Source organism: Schizophyllum commune (genome assembly GCF_000143185.2).
Source record: "Schizophyllum commune H4-8 unplaced genomic scaffold SCHCOscaffold_13, whole genome shotgun sequence".
Classification (NCBI taxonomy): Eukaryota; Fungi; Basidiomycota; class Agaricomycetes; order Agaricales; family Schizophyllaceae; genus Schizophyllum; species Schizophyllum commune.
Window position 1 is genome coordinate 499646 of NW_026089550.1, and position 17203 is coordinate 516848.

At 56.9% G+C, this 17203-nt stretch overlaps 9 protein-coding genes across 9 annotated transcripts; 2 read left to right on the forward strand and 7 right to left on the reverse strand.

Annotated features, from left to right (window-relative positions):
• Positions 1–397: 397 nt before the first annotated feature.
• On the reverse strand, positions 398–1330 carry SCHCODRAFT_02098354 (trimeric LpxA-like protein). The gene is made up of 5 exons (XM_050341780.1): positions 1274–1330; positions 1141–1220; positions 988–1087; positions 877–929; positions 398–798 (listed from the first exon to the last, which is right to left on the reverse strand). The coding sequence occupies exons 1-5, from the start codon at positions 1282–1284 to the stop codon at positions 506–508; spliced, it is 537 nt and encodes a 178-aa protein (XP_050197622.1). The 5' UTR covers positions 1285–1330; the 3' UTR covers positions 398–505.
• Positions 1331–1429: 99 nt separating this feature from the next.
• Positions 1430–3681, reverse strand: SCHCODRAFT_02641723 (alpha/beta-hydrolase). Its single transcript, XM_003026812.2, has 10 exons — positions 3488–3681; positions 3320–3431; positions 3225–3261; positions 3018–3089; positions 2742–2914; positions 2441–2603; positions 2305–2375; positions 2111–2249; positions 1839–2054; positions 1430–1772 (listed from the first exon to the last, which is right to left on the reverse strand). Exons 2-10 carry the CDS (start codon positions 3368–3370, stop codon positions 1654–1656), a joined length of 1041 nt encoding a protein of 346 aa, XP_003026858.2. The 5' UTR covers positions 3371–3431; positions 3488–3681; the 3' UTR covers positions 1430–1653.
• A 131-nt stretch (positions 3682–3812) lies between these two features.
• On the reverse strand, positions 3813–6939 carry SCHCODRAFT_02641725 (bifunctional acetylglutamate kinase/N-acetyl-gamma-glutamyl-phosphate reductase). Its single transcript, XM_003026811.2, has 5 exons — positions 6780–6939; positions 6446–6731; positions 4838–6385; positions 4136–4749; positions 3813–4085 (listed from the first exon to the last, which is right to left on the reverse strand). The coding sequence occupies exons 1-5, from the start codon at positions 6921–6923 to the stop codon at positions 4032–4034; spliced, it is 2646 nt and encodes an 881-aa protein (XP_003026857.1). The 5' UTR covers positions 6924–6939; the 3' UTR covers positions 3813–4031.
• Positions 6940–7308: 369 nt separating this feature from the next.
• Positions 7309–8638, reverse strand: SCHCODRAFT_02098425 (uncharacterized protein). Its single transcript, XM_050341781.1, has 2 exons — positions 7787–8638; positions 7309–7694 (listed from the first exon to the last, which is right to left on the reverse strand). Exons 1-2 carry the CDS (start codon positions 8549–8551, stop codon positions 7512–7514), a joined length of 948 nt encoding a protein of 315 aa, XP_050197623.1. The 5' UTR covers positions 8552–8638; the 3' UTR covers positions 7309–7511.
• A 289-nt stretch (positions 8639–8927) lies between these two features.
• SCHCODRAFT_02641729 (uncharacterized protein) lies at positions 8928–10292 on the reverse strand. Its single transcript, XM_050346227.1, has one exon. It carries the CDS (start codon positions 10276–10278, stop codon positions 9310–9312), a length of 969 nt encoding a protein of 322 aa, XP_050197624.1. The 5' UTR covers positions 10279–10292; the 3' UTR covers positions 8928–9309.
• Positions 10293–10749: 457 nt separating this feature from the next.
• On the reverse strand, positions 10750–11920 carry SCHCODRAFT_02752916 (uncharacterized protein). The gene is made up of 3 exons (XM_003026810.3): positions 11891–11920; positions 11057–11835; positions 10750–10976 (listed from the first exon to the last, which is right to left on the reverse strand). Exons 2-3 carry the CDS (start codon positions 11711–11713, stop codon positions 10791–10793), a joined length of 843 nt encoding a protein of 280 aa, XP_003026856.1. The 5' UTR covers positions 11714–11835; positions 11891–11920; the 3' UTR covers positions 10750–10790.
• Positions 11921–12005: 85 nt separating this feature from the next.
• Positions 12006–13654, forward strand: SCHCODRAFT_02641733 (terpenoid synthase). Its single transcript, XM_003026905.2, has 3 exons — positions 12006–13022; positions 13077–13250; positions 13426–13654. Exons 1-3 carry the CDS (start codon positions 12393–12395, stop codon positions 13585–13587), a joined length of 966 nt encoding a protein of 321 aa, XP_003026951.2. The 5' UTR covers positions 12006–12392; the 3' UTR covers positions 13588–13654.
• Positions 13655–14011: 357 nt separating this feature from the next.
• Positions 14012–14737, reverse strand: SCHCODRAFT_02098475 (uncharacterized protein). Its single transcript, XM_050341782.1, has one exon. The coding sequence runs from the start codon at positions 14622–14624 to the stop codon at positions 14184–14186; it is 441 nt and encodes a 146-aa protein (XP_050197625.1). The 5' UTR covers positions 14625–14737; the 3' UTR covers positions 14012–14183.
• SCHCODRAFT_02641735 (glycoside hydrolase family 71 protein) lies at positions 14673–16942 on the forward strand. Its single transcript, XM_050346228.1, has 7 exons — positions 14673–15082; positions 15132–15407; positions 15463–15715; positions 15772–15781; positions 15845–15854; positions 15911–16116; positions 16165–16942. The coding sequence occupies exons 1-7, from the start codon at positions 14957–14959 to the stop codon at positions 16799–16801; spliced, it is 1518 nt and encodes a 505-aa protein (XP_050197626.1). The 5' UTR covers positions 14673–14956; the 3' UTR covers positions 16802–16942.
• The last annotated feature ends 261 nt before the right edge of the window (positions 16943–17203 follow it).

Below are 17203 nucleotides of genomic sequence, written 5' to 3' on the forward strand. Positions count from 1 at the left end.
GTCTGTCGTATCCTGACTGCCATCAAGTCAGTGTTTTATTTCACGTATACTTGTTTTCGCTGTTATCGTTGTATCTGCCGCTCGTATCGGCGTACGCTACCGCTCGTACCATTGTACGCTATCGCTAGTATAACCGTACGTTGTCGCTCGTTTGACCATACGCTTTCCTTGCATCTTCTGTCGCATATTCAAGCTTTCGGTAGTTTATAGCCGCTATAAAAGACTGGGCTCGGATCCGATTGTATAAGTACACTTTACTAGGGTTTATGGCTATCTGGATAGCATTCATAGAGGTCGTACGCGACAGGTCCGGTGGCCGACGTGACGCGAAGGTCTACGAGTATCGAGGACGGCTAGCAGAGCCACGGTCCGATGGCCTACATGCGAATGTACGTATTCTAGAGGATGTGGAACGCATAACTGAAGCTTATCGTAAGCATCGGTGCGTATCATGTCCACCAGAGAAACATGGACTTGCCTTTTCACAAGCACCACCAGTAGATGATCAAGCCGCATCTGCCCCTCTCCGCAGCCGATTGAACTTGGGCAGCATCTCCTTCAGATACTCGGTATGCTTTCTCCTCAAGTCAGCCTCCTGCACCTTACCCCTGCCGCTCCACTTTCGGCGCTCGGCCGCGGGGCCGTAGATGACAGTAAAGTCGTCGAGGATCTCGTCGTCCGTGGGGGCGAAGAGGCAGCCGGCGCTGACGACGCAGAAGCTGGAGATGCGCACGGTGTGGTGCACGCGGGCGCGGGTGGATATGGTGTTGAAGTTGCCCATGGAAGGGCATTCGACGCCTAGGAAGGGAGGAATGGGTTAGCTATTTGGGACAGGAAGGGCCATGGGAGAATAGGACGGTTAGGAGAGAGACGTACGGCACCCGATTTCGAAGAGGTTGTCGTCGCCGATGCGCATGACTTCTTTTCTCCTGCGGAAGAATGAGAGATGAGACGTGTGAGGGGAAACACGGCCTGGAGTCAGCTTACCGGTTGACGAGAACGACGTTCTCTTCGATGATGCAACCGGCGCCTATGACTATAGGTCCGGCAATGGCGAATATGGTCGCCTTGGGGTGTACGATAGTGCCTTTATCTGACCTCAGCAAATGATTATATGAGGAATGAAGGCTGAGAAGGTACCAGAACCGATGGTAATGTCTCCTTTCAGCTCGACATCTTGGCAGACGACGGCTTTAGAATGGATAGTAAATTTATCACGGCTGTTACGCTTATTAGGATAAAAATGACGTTCACAAGCGCAGGAACAGCTTACATGGGCGGCATGAGACAGTATTCAGGGCGCTGATGCGCCTCAAAAGGTCGACGGTGGAAGTTGAACTGAGGCACGCGGCGCTCAAACAGGCATGTACGGGAATTGCCGACAAGTGGTACAAGCCCGCACAAACATTGACCTCCATATCCCCCGAACTGCACAAATGACACATGAAATTCTCTAATGAGCGCAAGAGTTAAGAGTAGTATGGTTCCGTATCTATATCCACGCGCAACAAGGGCTCAACTTCGTTTGAAGGAAAAAGAGAGAAAACACCAGGGGGTGGAATCAAGAGAAGAGAAGGCTAAGCTACCGATAGACCAGGTTATTATGACGAGAAGTAACAGGACAAAGGGAAGGTGTATCTACGACACATCACATCAAAGCATACTCGCTCCAGCCTCCGCTTGCTTCTTGGCCTTCTCGGTCGGCTTGTCGCCCAGGCTGGCGATGAAGTCCGCGACGCAGTTCCAATAGCCAGGTTGAGCGCACGTGTCGTCTGCGAGGGGTATTAGGAAAAGAGACCGACTATGGGAAAGAGGAAGACAACGGAAGCGTCACTCACTATGCGTCCCGTTCGGAAACTCGGCAAACTTGACTTTCTCGTTGTCGCCCTTGTCCCCCTTACGCGCGACAACGAGCTCAAAGAGGCCGCGCATGTGCTCTGGCGGGACGAGCTCGTCGCGAGAGCCGCTGAGCATGAGAATGGGAACGGAGGACGGTATGAGAGGGATCTTGGATGCGGAATCCCAGCGTTGGTGGCAGAGGAAGGAGACGGGGCCTAGGGAAGGTCATTCAAGCTTTCTTGAACAGACGAAGGCGTGAAAATGTACACACCCAGGAGAGGCATAACGTGCGGAACAAGGCTACGCATGGACATGAAGGTGTTCTCCAAAACCATGGCAGCGATCTTATCGGGGTTCTTGCTCGCGAGATCAATGGACACGGCGCCTCCGATGGATTGGCCGTACAAGATCTGCAGTCAACCATCGTGTGAGATGCTATCAAGCCACGGTGAAGAACCGGCGCACAATTGGGGTTCGCGACAGCAAGGGGTCTGAGGTCAGGTAATCCAGCGCGGTCTGTGCATCGGTGACAAAGCCTGAATTGCCGTTCGTCAGATACATCACTCCCAGAACGCGACGCTTGATGAGCAAGGTTTCTTACCCTTTTCAGATGGTGATCCATCCGAGAGACCGTATCCGCGGTACGACATCATGAGCACGTTGCAGCGCATCTTGAGGTAGAATACGCGCGCGAGCGGGATGCGGTGGCCGTGGTTGCCACCATTGCCGTGGAACATGATGACTGTGGGACGGCTCGCCGTAAACTGAGCAAACATTGCGTGAGTATGATATGTGAGAGAGAGCGGGCGAAGAAGACGGTAGAAAGTGATGGCAAATTTGCCTCAAATGCGACGGAAACTTGCCACCAATGGCATAAGGAAGTGAGGAACCAATGCACTTACATCCTCGTCACTCAAGTCCGGGTCCACGTCTTCGTCAATATGCGTGGCGCCGACCTTGTTGGCACCGAGGTCCTTGTGTTGCACGAGGAGGTAGCAACGGAGAGTTACGCCGTCAGGTGTTTCGAGGTCGAGGCTGTCGTAATCAAGGTTGTAGTCGGTGGGGACGGCGACCTCTACAAAGAGTATTTTAGCGATGATGCCTCAAGTAGACGGAAGGCAGTTCTCAGCAGAAGAACGATGGGGATGCGGGATATCAAGGAGGGAAGACATACATACCTACGCGAGAGCCGGAGGGAAAGGCGGACGGATAGATGAGGTAGTTCTGCCCGTAGTAGAGCAAGCCCATGCCTGGGTACCAGAGAAAACGTCGTTCGTCGGATCAAAAGTCAGCAACGACCACGCGTTCGTTAGAAGGTTCGAGTAGGTTTGAATGAATAGTCAGTTCAGTCCACGCACAGAATGCTGACGAGCAGCCCTTCTTACCTACTGTACCAAGAGCAGCTGCTGTAGCAAACGTACCCTTCGAATTTCAGTCAGGTTCATCACAACACATATAAGAGCGAGCACGAAATTTCTACCTTAGCGAAGGTCTCAACAGCGGGAAGCCATCCTTGCGCAGCGTCCTCCATGCCGTCTTCTTTATCCTCTGTCTCTTCCCGCCTTTGGGGAGACGCAGTATTAGGTTCTGTCCTAGATAAATCCATGTTCAGCAGCTTTACGAAGGAGCGAAAGCGGGTGCGACTCGCAGTTTGTGGGGCTGTGAGAGCGAGGCAAATTACGCCGTCGAGATGATTTGTTGCAAGGAAAACGAGAAAATGTCGCTGAGTGTGTTGCGGAGAATGAGCTGTATATCCAAACGTATCTTGGCGCAGTTGAGTGCCACGAAGAGAGCTGCGGTGAGTGTACAAGTCAAGGAGGTTAAGGTCAAGGTCAAGGTCAAGGTGCTGGCATGTGACAATGATTGGTTATCCACGTGGCGTTACTCAACTTCAACCATGCACGTGATCGAATGCCTGTGGCCATTCTGGAAGTCCCTTGCGATCCACTGTTGTCTACACGGCTCTCGGGAGCAAGTAGAAGCAAGCGGACACTCTTTTGCACAGTATGAAAGCATTGCTATAGATGGAGTGCGTGCAGCATAGTGCTCATACTCTACTTCGTTTGACAGACCAGTGACCAGCCTGAATATCAAGCACAGACTAAAGCACAGAAGAAACCTCCCATCGCACAAGTATAAAAATCCAACGTAGGTTGCGCAAGAGGTCAATGCCCCCAAGAAAGGTATCAAAACTAAACGTCGGGAATCCCCTCAAACTCCTCGTAACCCAAAGCAAGGTTGAGGTTCTGCGGGTCGTGGATGAGCGCGATTCGAGCCTCAAAGGAAATTCACCTACTTGCATGCACTGCGTTGCAGCACCTTTCAACAAGTTGTCCAGACCGCCGACGACCACTGCGCGCTCGCCCGAGCTATGCACCTGGAAGCCGCCCACAGTCCAGGTGTGCTTGTCCTGCAGATCGGCCAGCACCGGGACCTCGCGCTTGATCCTGATCAGCTTCTCGCCGACGTACTTCTTCTCGTACGCGTCGACGACCTCGCGCGCCGTGAGCGCATCCTTCAGCGGCATTGACAGCGTCGAGATGATACCGCTGAACCACGGAGCAACGGCGGGGACGAACGCGACGCGGAAGCGCGGGTCCGCAGAGGGAAGCAGCTTCGAGAGATGGAAACCCGCCTCGCGTTCGTGGATGTGGTCGGTAAGCGCGTAGGGCCGAACACCGCCCGCCAGGCTGTCGGGAGTGACCTTCGGCGCGGAGGCAGGGCGACCGTCCGGGTCGGTGACGGTGACGGTACCTGCACCACTATATCCAGAGATACCAAGCACCGTCGGCGGTGCGGTCGAAACGGCGTGCGGCAGCAGGGGCGCGATGAGCAGCTGCGTGGACGTCGCGTAGCATCCCGGATTTGCGATGCGCTTCGCTGCGCGGATGTTGTCGCGGCCATATAGCTCTATTTGCGAGTATGTCATGGGATATCAAGGGAGAAGAAGTACATTGTTCAATACATATTTACACAGCGGAGGGCGAAGAAGCCTCACCCGGAAGTCCGTATGTCCAGCCCTCCTCGAAGCGGTAGTCCGCGCCCAGATCGACGATCACGCTGCCCTCGCTCTTGCGCTCCGCCGCGCCGCGGTCGACGGCGTCCACGAACGGCTTGCACACGCCATTCGGAAGCGCCATGACCCACGCGTCGACCTCGCCGTCGCGCTCCATGCGCTCGACATCCGTCGGGGACAGGTTCGTGTACGTGACAGAGGACTTGTTGTATCCCTCGAGCGCGTAGCCGGCAAGCTGGCGCGAGGAGACGTGCGTGAGGTCGAGGTAACGATGGTTGTTGAGGAGATTGGTAAGCGCCTGGCCCGTGTAGCCGCGCGCGCCGATGACAGCGACGCGCTTCGGGTCGGTGATGGGCGTCGGCGCCTCCGCGGCCGCGGTGGCGTAGCCGCGGGAGGGGGCAGCGCGGCGAGCCATAGTGGAGAAGGCGCGGGCGCCAGAGGGGGCAGAGCCAGTCGCGGCGTGTTCCTTGCGAGGGCCGACAGGCAGGAAGGCGCGCGGGATGCGGCCCTTCTCTTCATACCCGCGCACGATGCGCTCAACCTCGGCAACGTCCTGAATACCGTACCAGAACAAGCTGTGTCCCGCGCGCGTGAAGCTTCCGTCGGCGCGCTCAAAGTGCCAGCTCCTGTTCTCGTCGTCCGCGGGCGCGGTCCAGAACAGCTTGCGGTGGTCCTTCTTGATCGCCTTGAAGACGTTGTCCGTGACGCCGTTCAGGATACCGCTACGGGACGCGAGCATCTTCGTCATCACCGGGATCTCCCCCTCGGGGCGGGAGACGATTGCAACGGCGTCGAGCGGCTCGTCGCCGTAGATCGTGTACGGCGTCTTCTTCAAGTCGTTGAGCACACCGGTGATGCTCGCGGTGCCGGCCAGCACCTCCGGGTCGCGGTCGTGGATGACCTGGCGGAAGCGGTCCGGGCCAATCGTCTCGAGGTCGTTGGCCTTGAAGAGGCGGTAGCCGCGGCGGATAAGGGTTCCCGCGCCGCTGTCCGTGAACAGCTCCTTCTGCAGGTGCTGCGTCGAGATGACAGCGACGGAGGACGAACGGGGGAGGTGATCAAGGAGCTCCTTGAATTCGCGCAGTTTGAGCTTCGTTCCGTATTTCACCCACGGCTCCTTCATCAGCGCGTCGTACTCCTCATCGAGGTTGATGACGTCGAGCTTCTCGCCGGTCACGCCATGGAAAAGACCACCCTTCTCGTTGAGGAAGATGATCTTCATGGGTTCGAGTTCTTTCGCGAGCTCGCCTGCGGCGATGTCCGCATTCACATTGAGAATTTGCCCGGCCTCGGACTCGGACAGGCTGGTCAGGATAGGGAGTGCGCCGGCGCGGATGGCAGCCTCGATCGGGCGCTTGTCGATGCGGGTGACCTTCCCGACGAGGCCGTACTTGTCCTTATCGAGGTAGTCGGCCGTGAACACGCCCGAGGTGATGGGGCGCGCGCGTGTGCCGAGCTTTTCCAGCGCGGCCACGAGACGGAGGTTTTCCTCGAGGAAAACGCGGCGCGCGATTTGGAGGGTGCGTACGTCTGTATGGAGTTGAAGATTAACAGAAGATTCATATCTATGGCCAAAAACACGCAACGCACCAGTGACTCGGATGCCGTCGATGTACTCGGGCACGACGCCTTCGCGCTCGATGATATCGTTCAGCTGCGGGCCTCCTCCGTGCAGAACGACGGGGTAGAGACCGAGGCGGTAGAGGAAGCTGAGACTCAGGGCGAGCTCGTCGATTTCGTCGAGCACGGCGCCTCCGACTTTGATCACTGCGAATTTGGCGGGCTGACTCGGTTCGGACGCGGACGAGAAGATGCGCAGGTAGCGCTCGACCTCCCGCTTGGAGCCGAGGGAGTACAAGAGCCTTGTGATAGTGTCCTGGACGACTGTGAGTGTCTATGCTTGTGAGGGGAATGCGCCGCGCACCCTATCTGTCTGCGCTACAGACTGGATTCCGCGTGTCAGAACCGGGCGCTTGACCGCGCGAACCGCAGCCTGGCTGCTGCGAGCAACAAGCACTTGCTTCGCGCCGCGCGCACATATTCTCAAAGCCGTCCTGGCTGCCAACATGATGGCAAGAGACAGGAAATAAACAACTGCTGTGAGATTTTTTGGGGAATTCCGCTTCGGCCGATTCATATGAAATAAGATAAGATTAGATAGCGATTAGATAATGCCCAGCCATCAGGTGGGCTGGTCGGCACCAAGACGACCTTTGCGAACGGTGCGTTTGCGCGAGTGCCACAGAATATGCATAGTGCAATAGAGTGACTTGGTTAGTGCGGCGAGCGCACTGTCAATCTTTTCGATGCCCTCGGGAAGGGGGCAATGCTGTCAGCTTGGAAGAGTGTCTGAACACTGCATCCAGTTTTCCACGAACTTCCAGCTAAGTCTGCGAATCTCAAATGCGCTTGTGCGTTCGGTCCAGATACCACGGAACCAGCCGGAAAAACAGGATGAATGTTGACTTGTCATGTGGGGATGTACATTGTATACCATAGAAGGCGCTTCCCTCGTAGATCGTGAGTGGGGAGAGGGGCCAAACCAACGACGCAAAAGGGTTCAAAACGGACGAAAACTTGCAGAACAAGCCTCCACCACCCATTGCACATGTCTTTGCAATAGAGGACAAATCTGCGTAGCAGATTAGGTACAGACTCACACCACAAATCTCAACGACAATGAGGGGGGTTCGAAAACCTTCACAACGTCTTCGACCGCGCAGGCCTTGTCGAAGGCGAGCTCAGATATGTAGGACTCGAAGTAAGGGACGCCTGGAATCAATGAAGTGGCGTCGGCATCGCGGACGAGGCCCCTAGCGCGACGCGCGCGGATACGAGCCTACGGCGAGATGAGCCAGAGAAGAAGAAGAGATGGACGGGTAACCGTAAGCACAGATGCAAGGACGACCCTGGAAAGAAAGGAGAACTCACATCGGAGTATAGCCGCGCATTCCGCATAGAGACATCCTGCTGCTGCCTGTGTCGCATGAGTCGAGAATTGAGCTCGCGCAGGCGCCGGCATGTTTCCCAGACATCCTCACTCAACGCTCGTGCCCAGTTTCCTGAGATATTATCGTCCAGCAGATCGATGTCGAGGTGAGGATGGCGCCGTGCAATAGCGTACACGACCCGTGTGGAGGCGGCGACGGGCAGAGAGAACACCCTGTCGGGTGAGGTGAAATAGACGGTATGTGTACACTCGCTGATCCGGAGGATGGCGACGACGGCGCAGGGGAGCTTGATGCGCCAATTGTGGCGGTCGAAATAGGCTTCCGAGGGGAACGGAGGGATAAGGGAGGGACGTTGGCAGGATAGGCGAAACGCGCTGTGTGGTGGTGGTGGTAGTAGATGATATGAAGGCGGTACATATGACCAGTGGGATGACTTTGTGTCGACTCCGACGCGCGAGCGATTGATGGCAGAAAGTCGTTCGACGACGTTAGAAATGACGCCCGGCACTCGCTGCGATGGTGCGAAGGAGGGGCGACCTTCGTCTGTCGATTCTGTCGCGGTGGCGCGGGTGGACTCAGTGGCGGGCGAGGAAGGTCGAGTGGCTTGAGCTTCTTGGGCCGTTTCGAAGAGAGACAGGTCTAGCACGTCTTCCAATGTAAGCTGAATCTCCCCGTAGTAATTTTGCTCTGCTTTAGCTGCATGTTGCGAAGGTCGCGACAGTGAAGTGTCACCATAGAGTGGCATCGCACTGAATCGTGCGGGTGATTCGAGGCAAGTGACCCGACGCGCCCTAAATACACAAGATAGACGACCAAGTCCACTGTGGCGCAGACAGGCGAGAGAATGATCATGACAAAGAAGACCATTCTTTGTGGTTAACTATCCGTGCGGACCAGACCATGCGAGATGGGACCCTTCCGCAGGCTGAGGAAAAAGAAGCGAAGGCAGCAATGAAAATTGAAAGGAGACGAGCGTGATGGCTACGAAAGAGGGTGAAGGTCCAGATGGACGTTCGAACGACGTTTTCGGCGGAACGGCAAGGGCCGGGACTATCACGAGGGCCGTACGGCAAACTCCGAAAGTTGAACTTCGCGCGGGCGTTATATTCACTCGATGCTTTCACCGAATCCAATACCGTCTATAATCACAGAATAGATACCATATCATAAAAGTCTATACCGAGCGTTTAGCGGGTGATTTGCAAAGCAAACTCCCATCGAAGCACCCTTACTCTAATATATACAGCTTCAAGTCTGGCGCGTCAAAGATCTTCGCAATATCCTCGCACATCCAATACTGCGGCACAGCAACCCTCTCCATGTAGTACTCGAAGCAAGGGACGTCCGGGATTAGGGCTGTGGGTTTGGCATCAGGGTACTGATTGAAAGCGAGGCCGGGAAATTCAATGAAGGTCTATGGTCATCAACCGGACGGGAGGTAAGGGACGATCAGCGTTCACACGAAGGAACATGCAACAAGGAGAGGTTAGACAGAGGAACAGATCACGGAGGCACGAGACTAACCCTGGAAAAATATCGCGCGTACTGGATGAACATATGCTGCCGATAAATGTGCTTATAAACCTGTCCGACGACCCGTCCGAGGGCTCTTGCGATCTCACACGCCCTCTGGGTCAGTGGCCGCGGATTCAGGTTGGAGGGGAGGTAGAACACGTCGATGCCGACAGTCGGAAGGCGCCACACGGAGGCGTACACGACGTCCCCCGAGACCTCACCGGCGCGTGTAAAGTAGACCGTTTGGGTCTCCTCGTCGACCATAGGTATGGCGACAATGGGATAAGGGAGATGGATATGGTGGGAGTGGCGATTGAAGTAGTTTGTGGGTCGCGCAGGGTCGGGCGCTGGGTGCGGCGTACGTTCAGGAAGTACTGGTAGGGGAGCTTCCGGTGAGGCACAGACACTGGCAGGGAGCAGATTGAGCTCGTTAGGGATGATGGGCGGCACTGGCTGAGGTGAAGTCGTAAACGAAGAGCCAAGTTGGCTGATAGATCTAGTGACGGAGGTGGGCGATGAGAGTTGGGCGTCTTCAGTCTCTTGACCCTCGGTACTAGACTCCGATGTTATCGACTTGGCTGTAGATCGATGTCGTCCTGCCCTGCTGAGGTGTCGCTCCCCCTTCGGGCGACGTCGCTCTAGTAGGTTGTGACGCGTTTCCCGGGGTCGCGGTGGTGATTTTGAGGTGTTGGCGTGTAGGGCCATCACAGTGCGCCGTGGGATAAGCGAAGCGCTGAAACATGCTTGCTGAGCGTCGTACTGTACCGGAGAGAGACTGACTACAAGGGCCCAGTCGATAATGTGGCCTGCAGCTAGCGAGGGTGAAGGGAGCCGATCCGCCAGTCTTGGCTTTATAAGTCGCAGCGAAGAGTAGATCACGGCTTGTGGTAGCGAGAAAGAACATCCTTCGCCACAAAGTTTGGCGCAGAGACGAGATTCTGGCCTGTCTTCTTCCATGCCACGAATCCATCTCAAGACGGCCAATGCAGATGACGACCGCGGCCAGCCGTCAACAGAAACTTGTCCACTACCTGTAAAACTCTAGAGCAGTGTGTAGTCGTCGTCTTCAGGGCGAGATATGTGTGGGATGCAGGAGCCGAACGGACAGAGGAAAAGATGATGAACGTCAGAAGGATGTTTCTGGCGGCGCGGCGAGGGCACGAGTCGGCTTGACGGACCGGTCGACGGCAAATGCCGCTGCAACATCAGTCGCGCCTGACTCGGCCTGAGCGCCACCTCAGAGCTCTTCCAATACCACCAGCCTCATTATCGGATCTCTCCCTAGAAAGCGCTACAACACGGTCAAATCTGAGTTGGTCGACGTCATCAACGACTCTTACGAACGCGAAGGATAACAGTTCATGTATGCTGCGACTTCCCGTTTGTTGCGAACTGCACGCCCTCAAGGTACAACACGAGATAGATATGCTGTACAAATGCAAGCTTGTGCGGAACCCCACAAATTGTACTTAAGCTACAAAACTCAGCTTCAAGTCCGGCAGGTTGAAGATCTCGGTGATATCCTTGCACATCCAAGCTTGCGGCTTGGCGTAGTGGAACATGTATTCCTCGAAGTACGGAATTCCGGGAATCGTGGTCGTAGCCTGAGGATCGGGAGTGCGAATTCTAGCACGGCGTTGATCATATAGGCGGATCTACGATCGGGCGAAGGAGGGGTGATTCAAGGCGAGGGATATGAGCGGGAGGACCAAGAGATACGCTGGCATAGACATACCGCGGAATAAAACCGTGCGTAATGCATGAACAGATGCTGTCGGATCATATGGCGGAAGATTCGCGTATTCAGCTGGGTCAGCGCCCTAAACACGTCGTATGCTTCCCTGGTCAGAGGACGGACATTATCTCTGGTGGGAAGTAGAAAATCCAGGCCGACCATGCTGTTGTGGGCCGCATGGGGGTATATGACGCGAGAGGTGGGGACGGCGTGAGCGGGCAGCCGGTCAGTGAGAGTGAAGTAGATGGTGCTGATCCCCTCGGAGACCTTGAAGACGGCGACGACCGGGCAGGGGACGTGGATGCGGTGGGTGATGCGGTCAAAGTAGACGGCTGGGGCAGGGTAGCTCCTCGAGAGGGGTAGACGAGTTGTCAAGGCTCGGGAAGGAGCTGCAACTGGATCCCAGGAGGAATTGAGGATTATGGCATGCAGTTGGAGGAGATGATAGTGCAGATCGGCGGAGAACGCTCGCTGCAGCACCTGCGAAGACACAGCTGGTTGAGTTTCGTTGCGCGTGGTGTCGGTAGCCGAGGATGGGGAATGGTTGATCTGCCGCGGCCGAGCCTCCGTGTCACGCCTGCTCGCGGAGCGCGGCGAGACACTACTGAGAAGTGGCATCGCAACTTGGCGTGACACAAGGTTGAGGATGAAGCGCATCGCCGCGGGCTTTGACCTTTGAAGCTACTGTAAGTCTCAAAGGAGGGTCAAAGCTAATGAGCTCGAGGATTTGCCGGCGGTCGCCCAACAGACCATGGGGTCTTCGTTTGTGAGCATAGCTCCTATACAAGCAGAAGTCAGAACTTTGACAATAATAGAGAGTGAACGCGATATGACAGAAGTATGTCAGCCTTGGATGATGGTGGTTATGGTCAAAAGGTCGCGATGCTCATACAGACCACATCACGTGGTCGCGTACTTGCCAAATTCGGATAATTTTGAGCACATTTCCGTTCTCTCCGCTTTCCACGACATGCAAACATGCATCCGTCCCTCCGTTCGCCGAATACTCACACATAGCCGCTTATGCGCAAGCAGGATCTCCGGAGGACTTAGAACTCTGCACACGTCAATACGACGGCCAGAAGAGAAACCCACTTCACCGCGGCCCGATCCCTTCACGTTCCTCACTCCCCATGTCTCCGAATTCCGAGAAGGACTCCTCGAGCTCCTGGGGTCGGGGAACCCAGGCCTGACGGAAATCTCAAGATACTACTTCCTCCGCCCCTCCAAGTATCTCCGACCATTGCTCGTGTTCTTGTTCTCGCAAGCGACGAACGGGCTCGGCAGCCAGTGGAGTCTGAAGGAATGGGAGGCGCGGAGCGGCGGCGAGGGCAGCATGGAGAACCTGAACAGAGCACTATCCCCCGGCGACGTCATCAACGACTGGAACCCCATCATCCCCCAGCACTCCGCCGCGTTCGATCCCGTCTTCCACCCGAGCCCCGCACGAGCGCACCATGTCCCGCTAGAACCACCACATAACCTCCCCTCCGCCCCTCCCTTGCTCACCGCGGCGCCGACCATACTACCCACTCAAATGCGGCTCGCGCACGTCTTGGAGATGATCCACGCCGCGTCGCTCCTGCACGACGACGTGATCGACGCTTCCCCCCTCCGCCGTGGCGTCGCATCCGCGCCCGAGGCTTTCGGTAACAACCTGGCCGTCCTCGGCGGCAACTTTGTGCTGGGTCGCGCGAGTGCTGCGCTCGCGCGCCTGGGGGACCTGGAGGTCGTCGGCCTCATTGCGAGCATCATTTCGAACCTCGTAGAGGGCGAGATCCTGCAGCTCAAGAGCCAGAATCCCAGCGACGCGTGGAACCTCTACCTGCAGAAGACGTACATGAAGACGGCGAGCTTGATGGCAAAGGGCGCGCGCGCGGCCGTTGCGCTCGGCGGGTGCAAGGAGGGCGAGGTCTGGCGGGAGGTCGCATACGCGTACGGCAGGAATCTGGGTATAGCCTTCCAGGTGAGTGCCAGAGCGCACGCGCAGATACATCTACCTAAACCCCCTCCGCTCTAGCTGCAAGATGACATCCTCGACTACGAGGTCTCGGACGCAACGCTTGGCAAGCCGGGCGGCGCGGATCTCCAGCTCGGGCTGGCCACCGGGCCTGCATTGTACGCGATGGAGGAGTACCCGGAGATGGGCCCCCTGATCGCGCGCAAATTTGAGAACGAGGGCGACGTGGAGCTGGTGAGTGCGGTCCCCCGGCGCGCACAGGCCCGCCCGCTCACGGTTCTTGACGCTTTTCTCGGTGCTGTTCATCTCCCCCGGCACTCCCCCCTCTGCATTCCCCGGCTCTTGGCCCACGAAAATATCTGGTGCCTTTTGTTCATCTCGCTGGTACGTGCTGGGTATACGTTGGCAGGCGCGCGACCTCGTCAAGCGGTCATCCGGTGTCGAGCGCACGCGGGAGCTCGCGCTGGCGTATGCGCGCGCGGCACGGGACGCGCTGCAGCCTCTGCCCGAGAGCGAGGCGAAGCAGGCGCTGGAGGCGCTCACGGAGCGGGTGGTCAAGCGGACTCATTGATAGACTATAGCTCGCGAAATGACGACTCCGTGAACCTGCCTTGCTCTATCTTGGATGACTGGTCCTCTGCCACTTGCCCTGTCGTCCTTTACGGAGGCGATGAAGGTTTGCGGCTGCATGGCTGTTGCTTTTGGTGAGGTCCCGTGGATACTTGTTGACTAGGTCGCGTGCTTGGCTGTCCTCGGTCGCGTGGTTCGACGCGGATTCCATCAGACCGACGATCCTTGTTCCTATTTTGGTAAGTAAATCCATCCGGTTAGGTGGCCAAATGGACAGCGAGGGATTGCAATCGAGAGCTACTTCGTTGAAGACATCCTGAAGCTCGCGAAGGGTGCGGGATTGCTACTGAAGAACGCGAAGTAGCTGACGAAGGATTCGAACCATGAGAGGAAAGATTCGAATACCGGCGACGAATATGGGCTAGCGCTGGCGAAGCATCCGGGCCCGCATTCACCTGACGGCGGGGATCTGCATTTTGCGTATACAACGTCGTTGACTCCCGTCGCTGTGGAGCCTTTTCACATGCTGGGAAGGCCCGTCTCTTGACCGGAACTGCCAGTCAGGCAGAGGTAAATGATGTCCACCCAAATAGCCTGCTACGGCGCCAAGGTACTCAGGAACCCGGATTTTCGGACGCTCCAAGTACGTGGATTTGCATGCCCTCGTCGCTTGGTGCTGAACTTCTGCCCGAGGTGCAAACAGACCTCTTGACTGCGAATGCGGTGATTGGAATATTTTGACGGCGGGAGTCGCAGCATACTGGAGTCTTGTTGAGTCCCCTGGCCTGGGATGCTCACGAAGATGTGGCGTGGGCATTTCCGAGGGTGCGTCGCGTATGAACATCCGAGCAATAGAACCACAACTCGTCGCCAGGAAGGAGCCGTCAAGAGGACAGCTCGTCCTTCGCGCCCTCGCCAAGCTTCGGTCCGAGCCACTTTGCTCAGCTTGGAGGGTAATTGATGATCGATGGACTCACAATCCTCTTTGGGGCATCTCTTGCGGAGCTCAGCCTCGATGCGCAAGCAACGCCTCCTCATCGTCGGTCAGGCGACGGCCACCCACGCGTGCCGGAGTCACTCCTGCTGTCCGGATGTCGCCAGCAGCTGCCCGTACGAGGCGCGGAGCCTCATTCGGCCGTGCATGACACCGGGTGCTGCCCGCCTTCGCCCGGGACAACAATGGGAGGGACACAGCAACCCGTGTCTTCGCCAGGCCCTCGCTGTCAGAAGCTTGTGCACCTTTCGGGCTAGCTTTGCGACTGTACTACTGTTCCTTCACGGATCTTTGTGGGCATGGTTCTTCGTCGTAGGGGTATATAAGCAGGGGAAGGGAGGTGTTCTGCTCAGCAGCAGAAACCACTTCTCCCGGCATGCACTTCCCCACACTCACCCTCCTCGCTTCGGTGCTTGGGCTTGTAGCTCGTGCTGCGCCTGTTAACGAGACCAGCGTCAAAGCTGACGCCGTTGGCAACCGACTGGTCTTCGCACACTTCATGGTGATTGCTAGTCTCATCCTCCGTGTTGCGGGAGCTTATTTCCCTCCAGATTGGCATCGCCGCGGACCGAACGAGCGCCAGCGACTACGACGATGACATGCGGCGCGCGAAGGCTGCCGGCATCGACGCCTTCGCATTGAACATCGGCATGGACCCATACACGGACGGCCAGCTCGAGTGGGCGTACCAGTCCGCTCAGAACAACGGCATGAAGGTCTTCATCTCCTTCGACTTCAACTGGTACGCGGTCCCGGACCCCGGCGCGGTCGGAAGGAAGATCGCCCAGTATGCAGGCCGACAGGCGCAGCTGCAGGTCGACGGGAAGGTATGCAATCACATGTGGTTCCCAACTTCCTCTCTCTGACTGCGACGTACCCCAGGTATTCGCGTCTTCGTTCGCTGGTGACGGCCTCAACGTCTCTGCTGTGCGCCAAGCGGCGGGCGTGCCTGTCTTCTGGGCACCCAACTTTCACCCGGGAGGCGGCGACTTCTCGCAAATCGACGGCGCGCTCAACTGGATGGCTTGGCAGAACAACGGCGCGAACAAGGCGCCCAGCAACGGCAACCTCGTCACGGTCAGCCAGGGCGACCAGGCGTACCTCAGCGCTTTGAACGGCAAGGCTTACATCGCTCGTGAGTGGCGGCTCCCCTCTCTGGCTATTCCTGTTCTCACACGGACCTCCCTGCAGCTGTGTCCCCGTGAGTATCTTCTACTTCCTACGAAGCTGAGCTTCGCTCATGTGATCGTGTTTCGCACATCAGCTGGTTCTCGGTCAGTGCCCTTCAAAGAGGCTTTGCTGAGGCGGTGTTGCTGATACCGCTCTACAGACGCACTTCGGTCCGGAGGTTCCATACAGCAAGAACTGGGTGTTCCCTGGTGACATGCTCTTCTACAGGCGTTGGCTCGAGATTCTGCAAATGAAGCCGCGCTTCGTGGAGATTGTCACATGGAACGACTATGGCGAATCTCACTACGTTGGTCCCTTGTCCTCCAAGCATAACGACGACGGCGCCTCGAAATGGGTGAATGACATGTACGTGCCCACCTTGCCTTTCATCATTACCTATTGACCTCTCTTCAGGCCTCATAGCGGCTGGCTGGATATGGCCAAACCCTTTATCGCTGCCTTTAAGGCTGGCGCGAGCACCCCCACCAACTACATTTCCGCCGACCAGCTTGTGTACTGGTATCGTGTCACGCCCAAGGCGCTCAATTGCGATGCGCAAGATACGACTATGACCGGCGCGAACAACGACAGCGGTAACTACTTCATGGGTCGCCCTAATGGCTTCGACTCCATGCTCGACAACGTCTTCGTCGTCCCTCTCCTCAAGACGCCCGGCACAGTCACCATCAACTCGGGCGGCACCGCATACACGTTTGACGCGCCGGCCGGTGCGTCCGCGTACTCTGTGCCCTTCCATGTCGGCGCGCAGGCCTTCTCGCTATCGCGCGGCGGGAGGCAGGTGCTGTCGGGGACGAGCCTGCGCCCGGTGCAGAATACCTGCCCGTGTGGGCTGTACAACTTCAACGCGTATGTGGGTACAGTCCCTGCGGGCCCGGCCGACGCTTTGGGCCCGGATGGGCTGAACCACTTTGCGACGGGGCTGAAGGCGGCGTGTGCGGCGCAGCCGTCGCTGCCGGCGAGCCCGCCTGCGGTGACCCCGCCAACGACGACGATTAGGGTGGGTCCGATCTCGACGGGTCTGCCGGTTTGAAGGGTGATTGTTGGGATCCGGTTTGGAAAGGGATAAGCAGAGACGCGGGTTGCAATGTAACATATATTCTATGCGTATCTAAGGATTGTTCATCGATCTCATGACCAAGTCGACCTGCGCTAGCGATCAAATTGACTGAGTGGAATACTACTGAAGGTAGAAATTGGTATCAAGCTTGTGGCTGGGTAACTTGACTTCGCTACTTGAAGCGCTACTTGGAGTGGTTCACACCGAGGGGTTTCCGCTGCGCCAACTATTCATTGGCATGTTTATATACAGTTTAAAGAATACAGTAAGTAGATGGCATAAGGCATAGAGGGCATGATGGGCGGAGCGGAGCCTTCGCGAGCGAAATCCAGAGAGCGTGAGGCCGGAAAAAATGAGCGACAGTTGTAGGCCGAA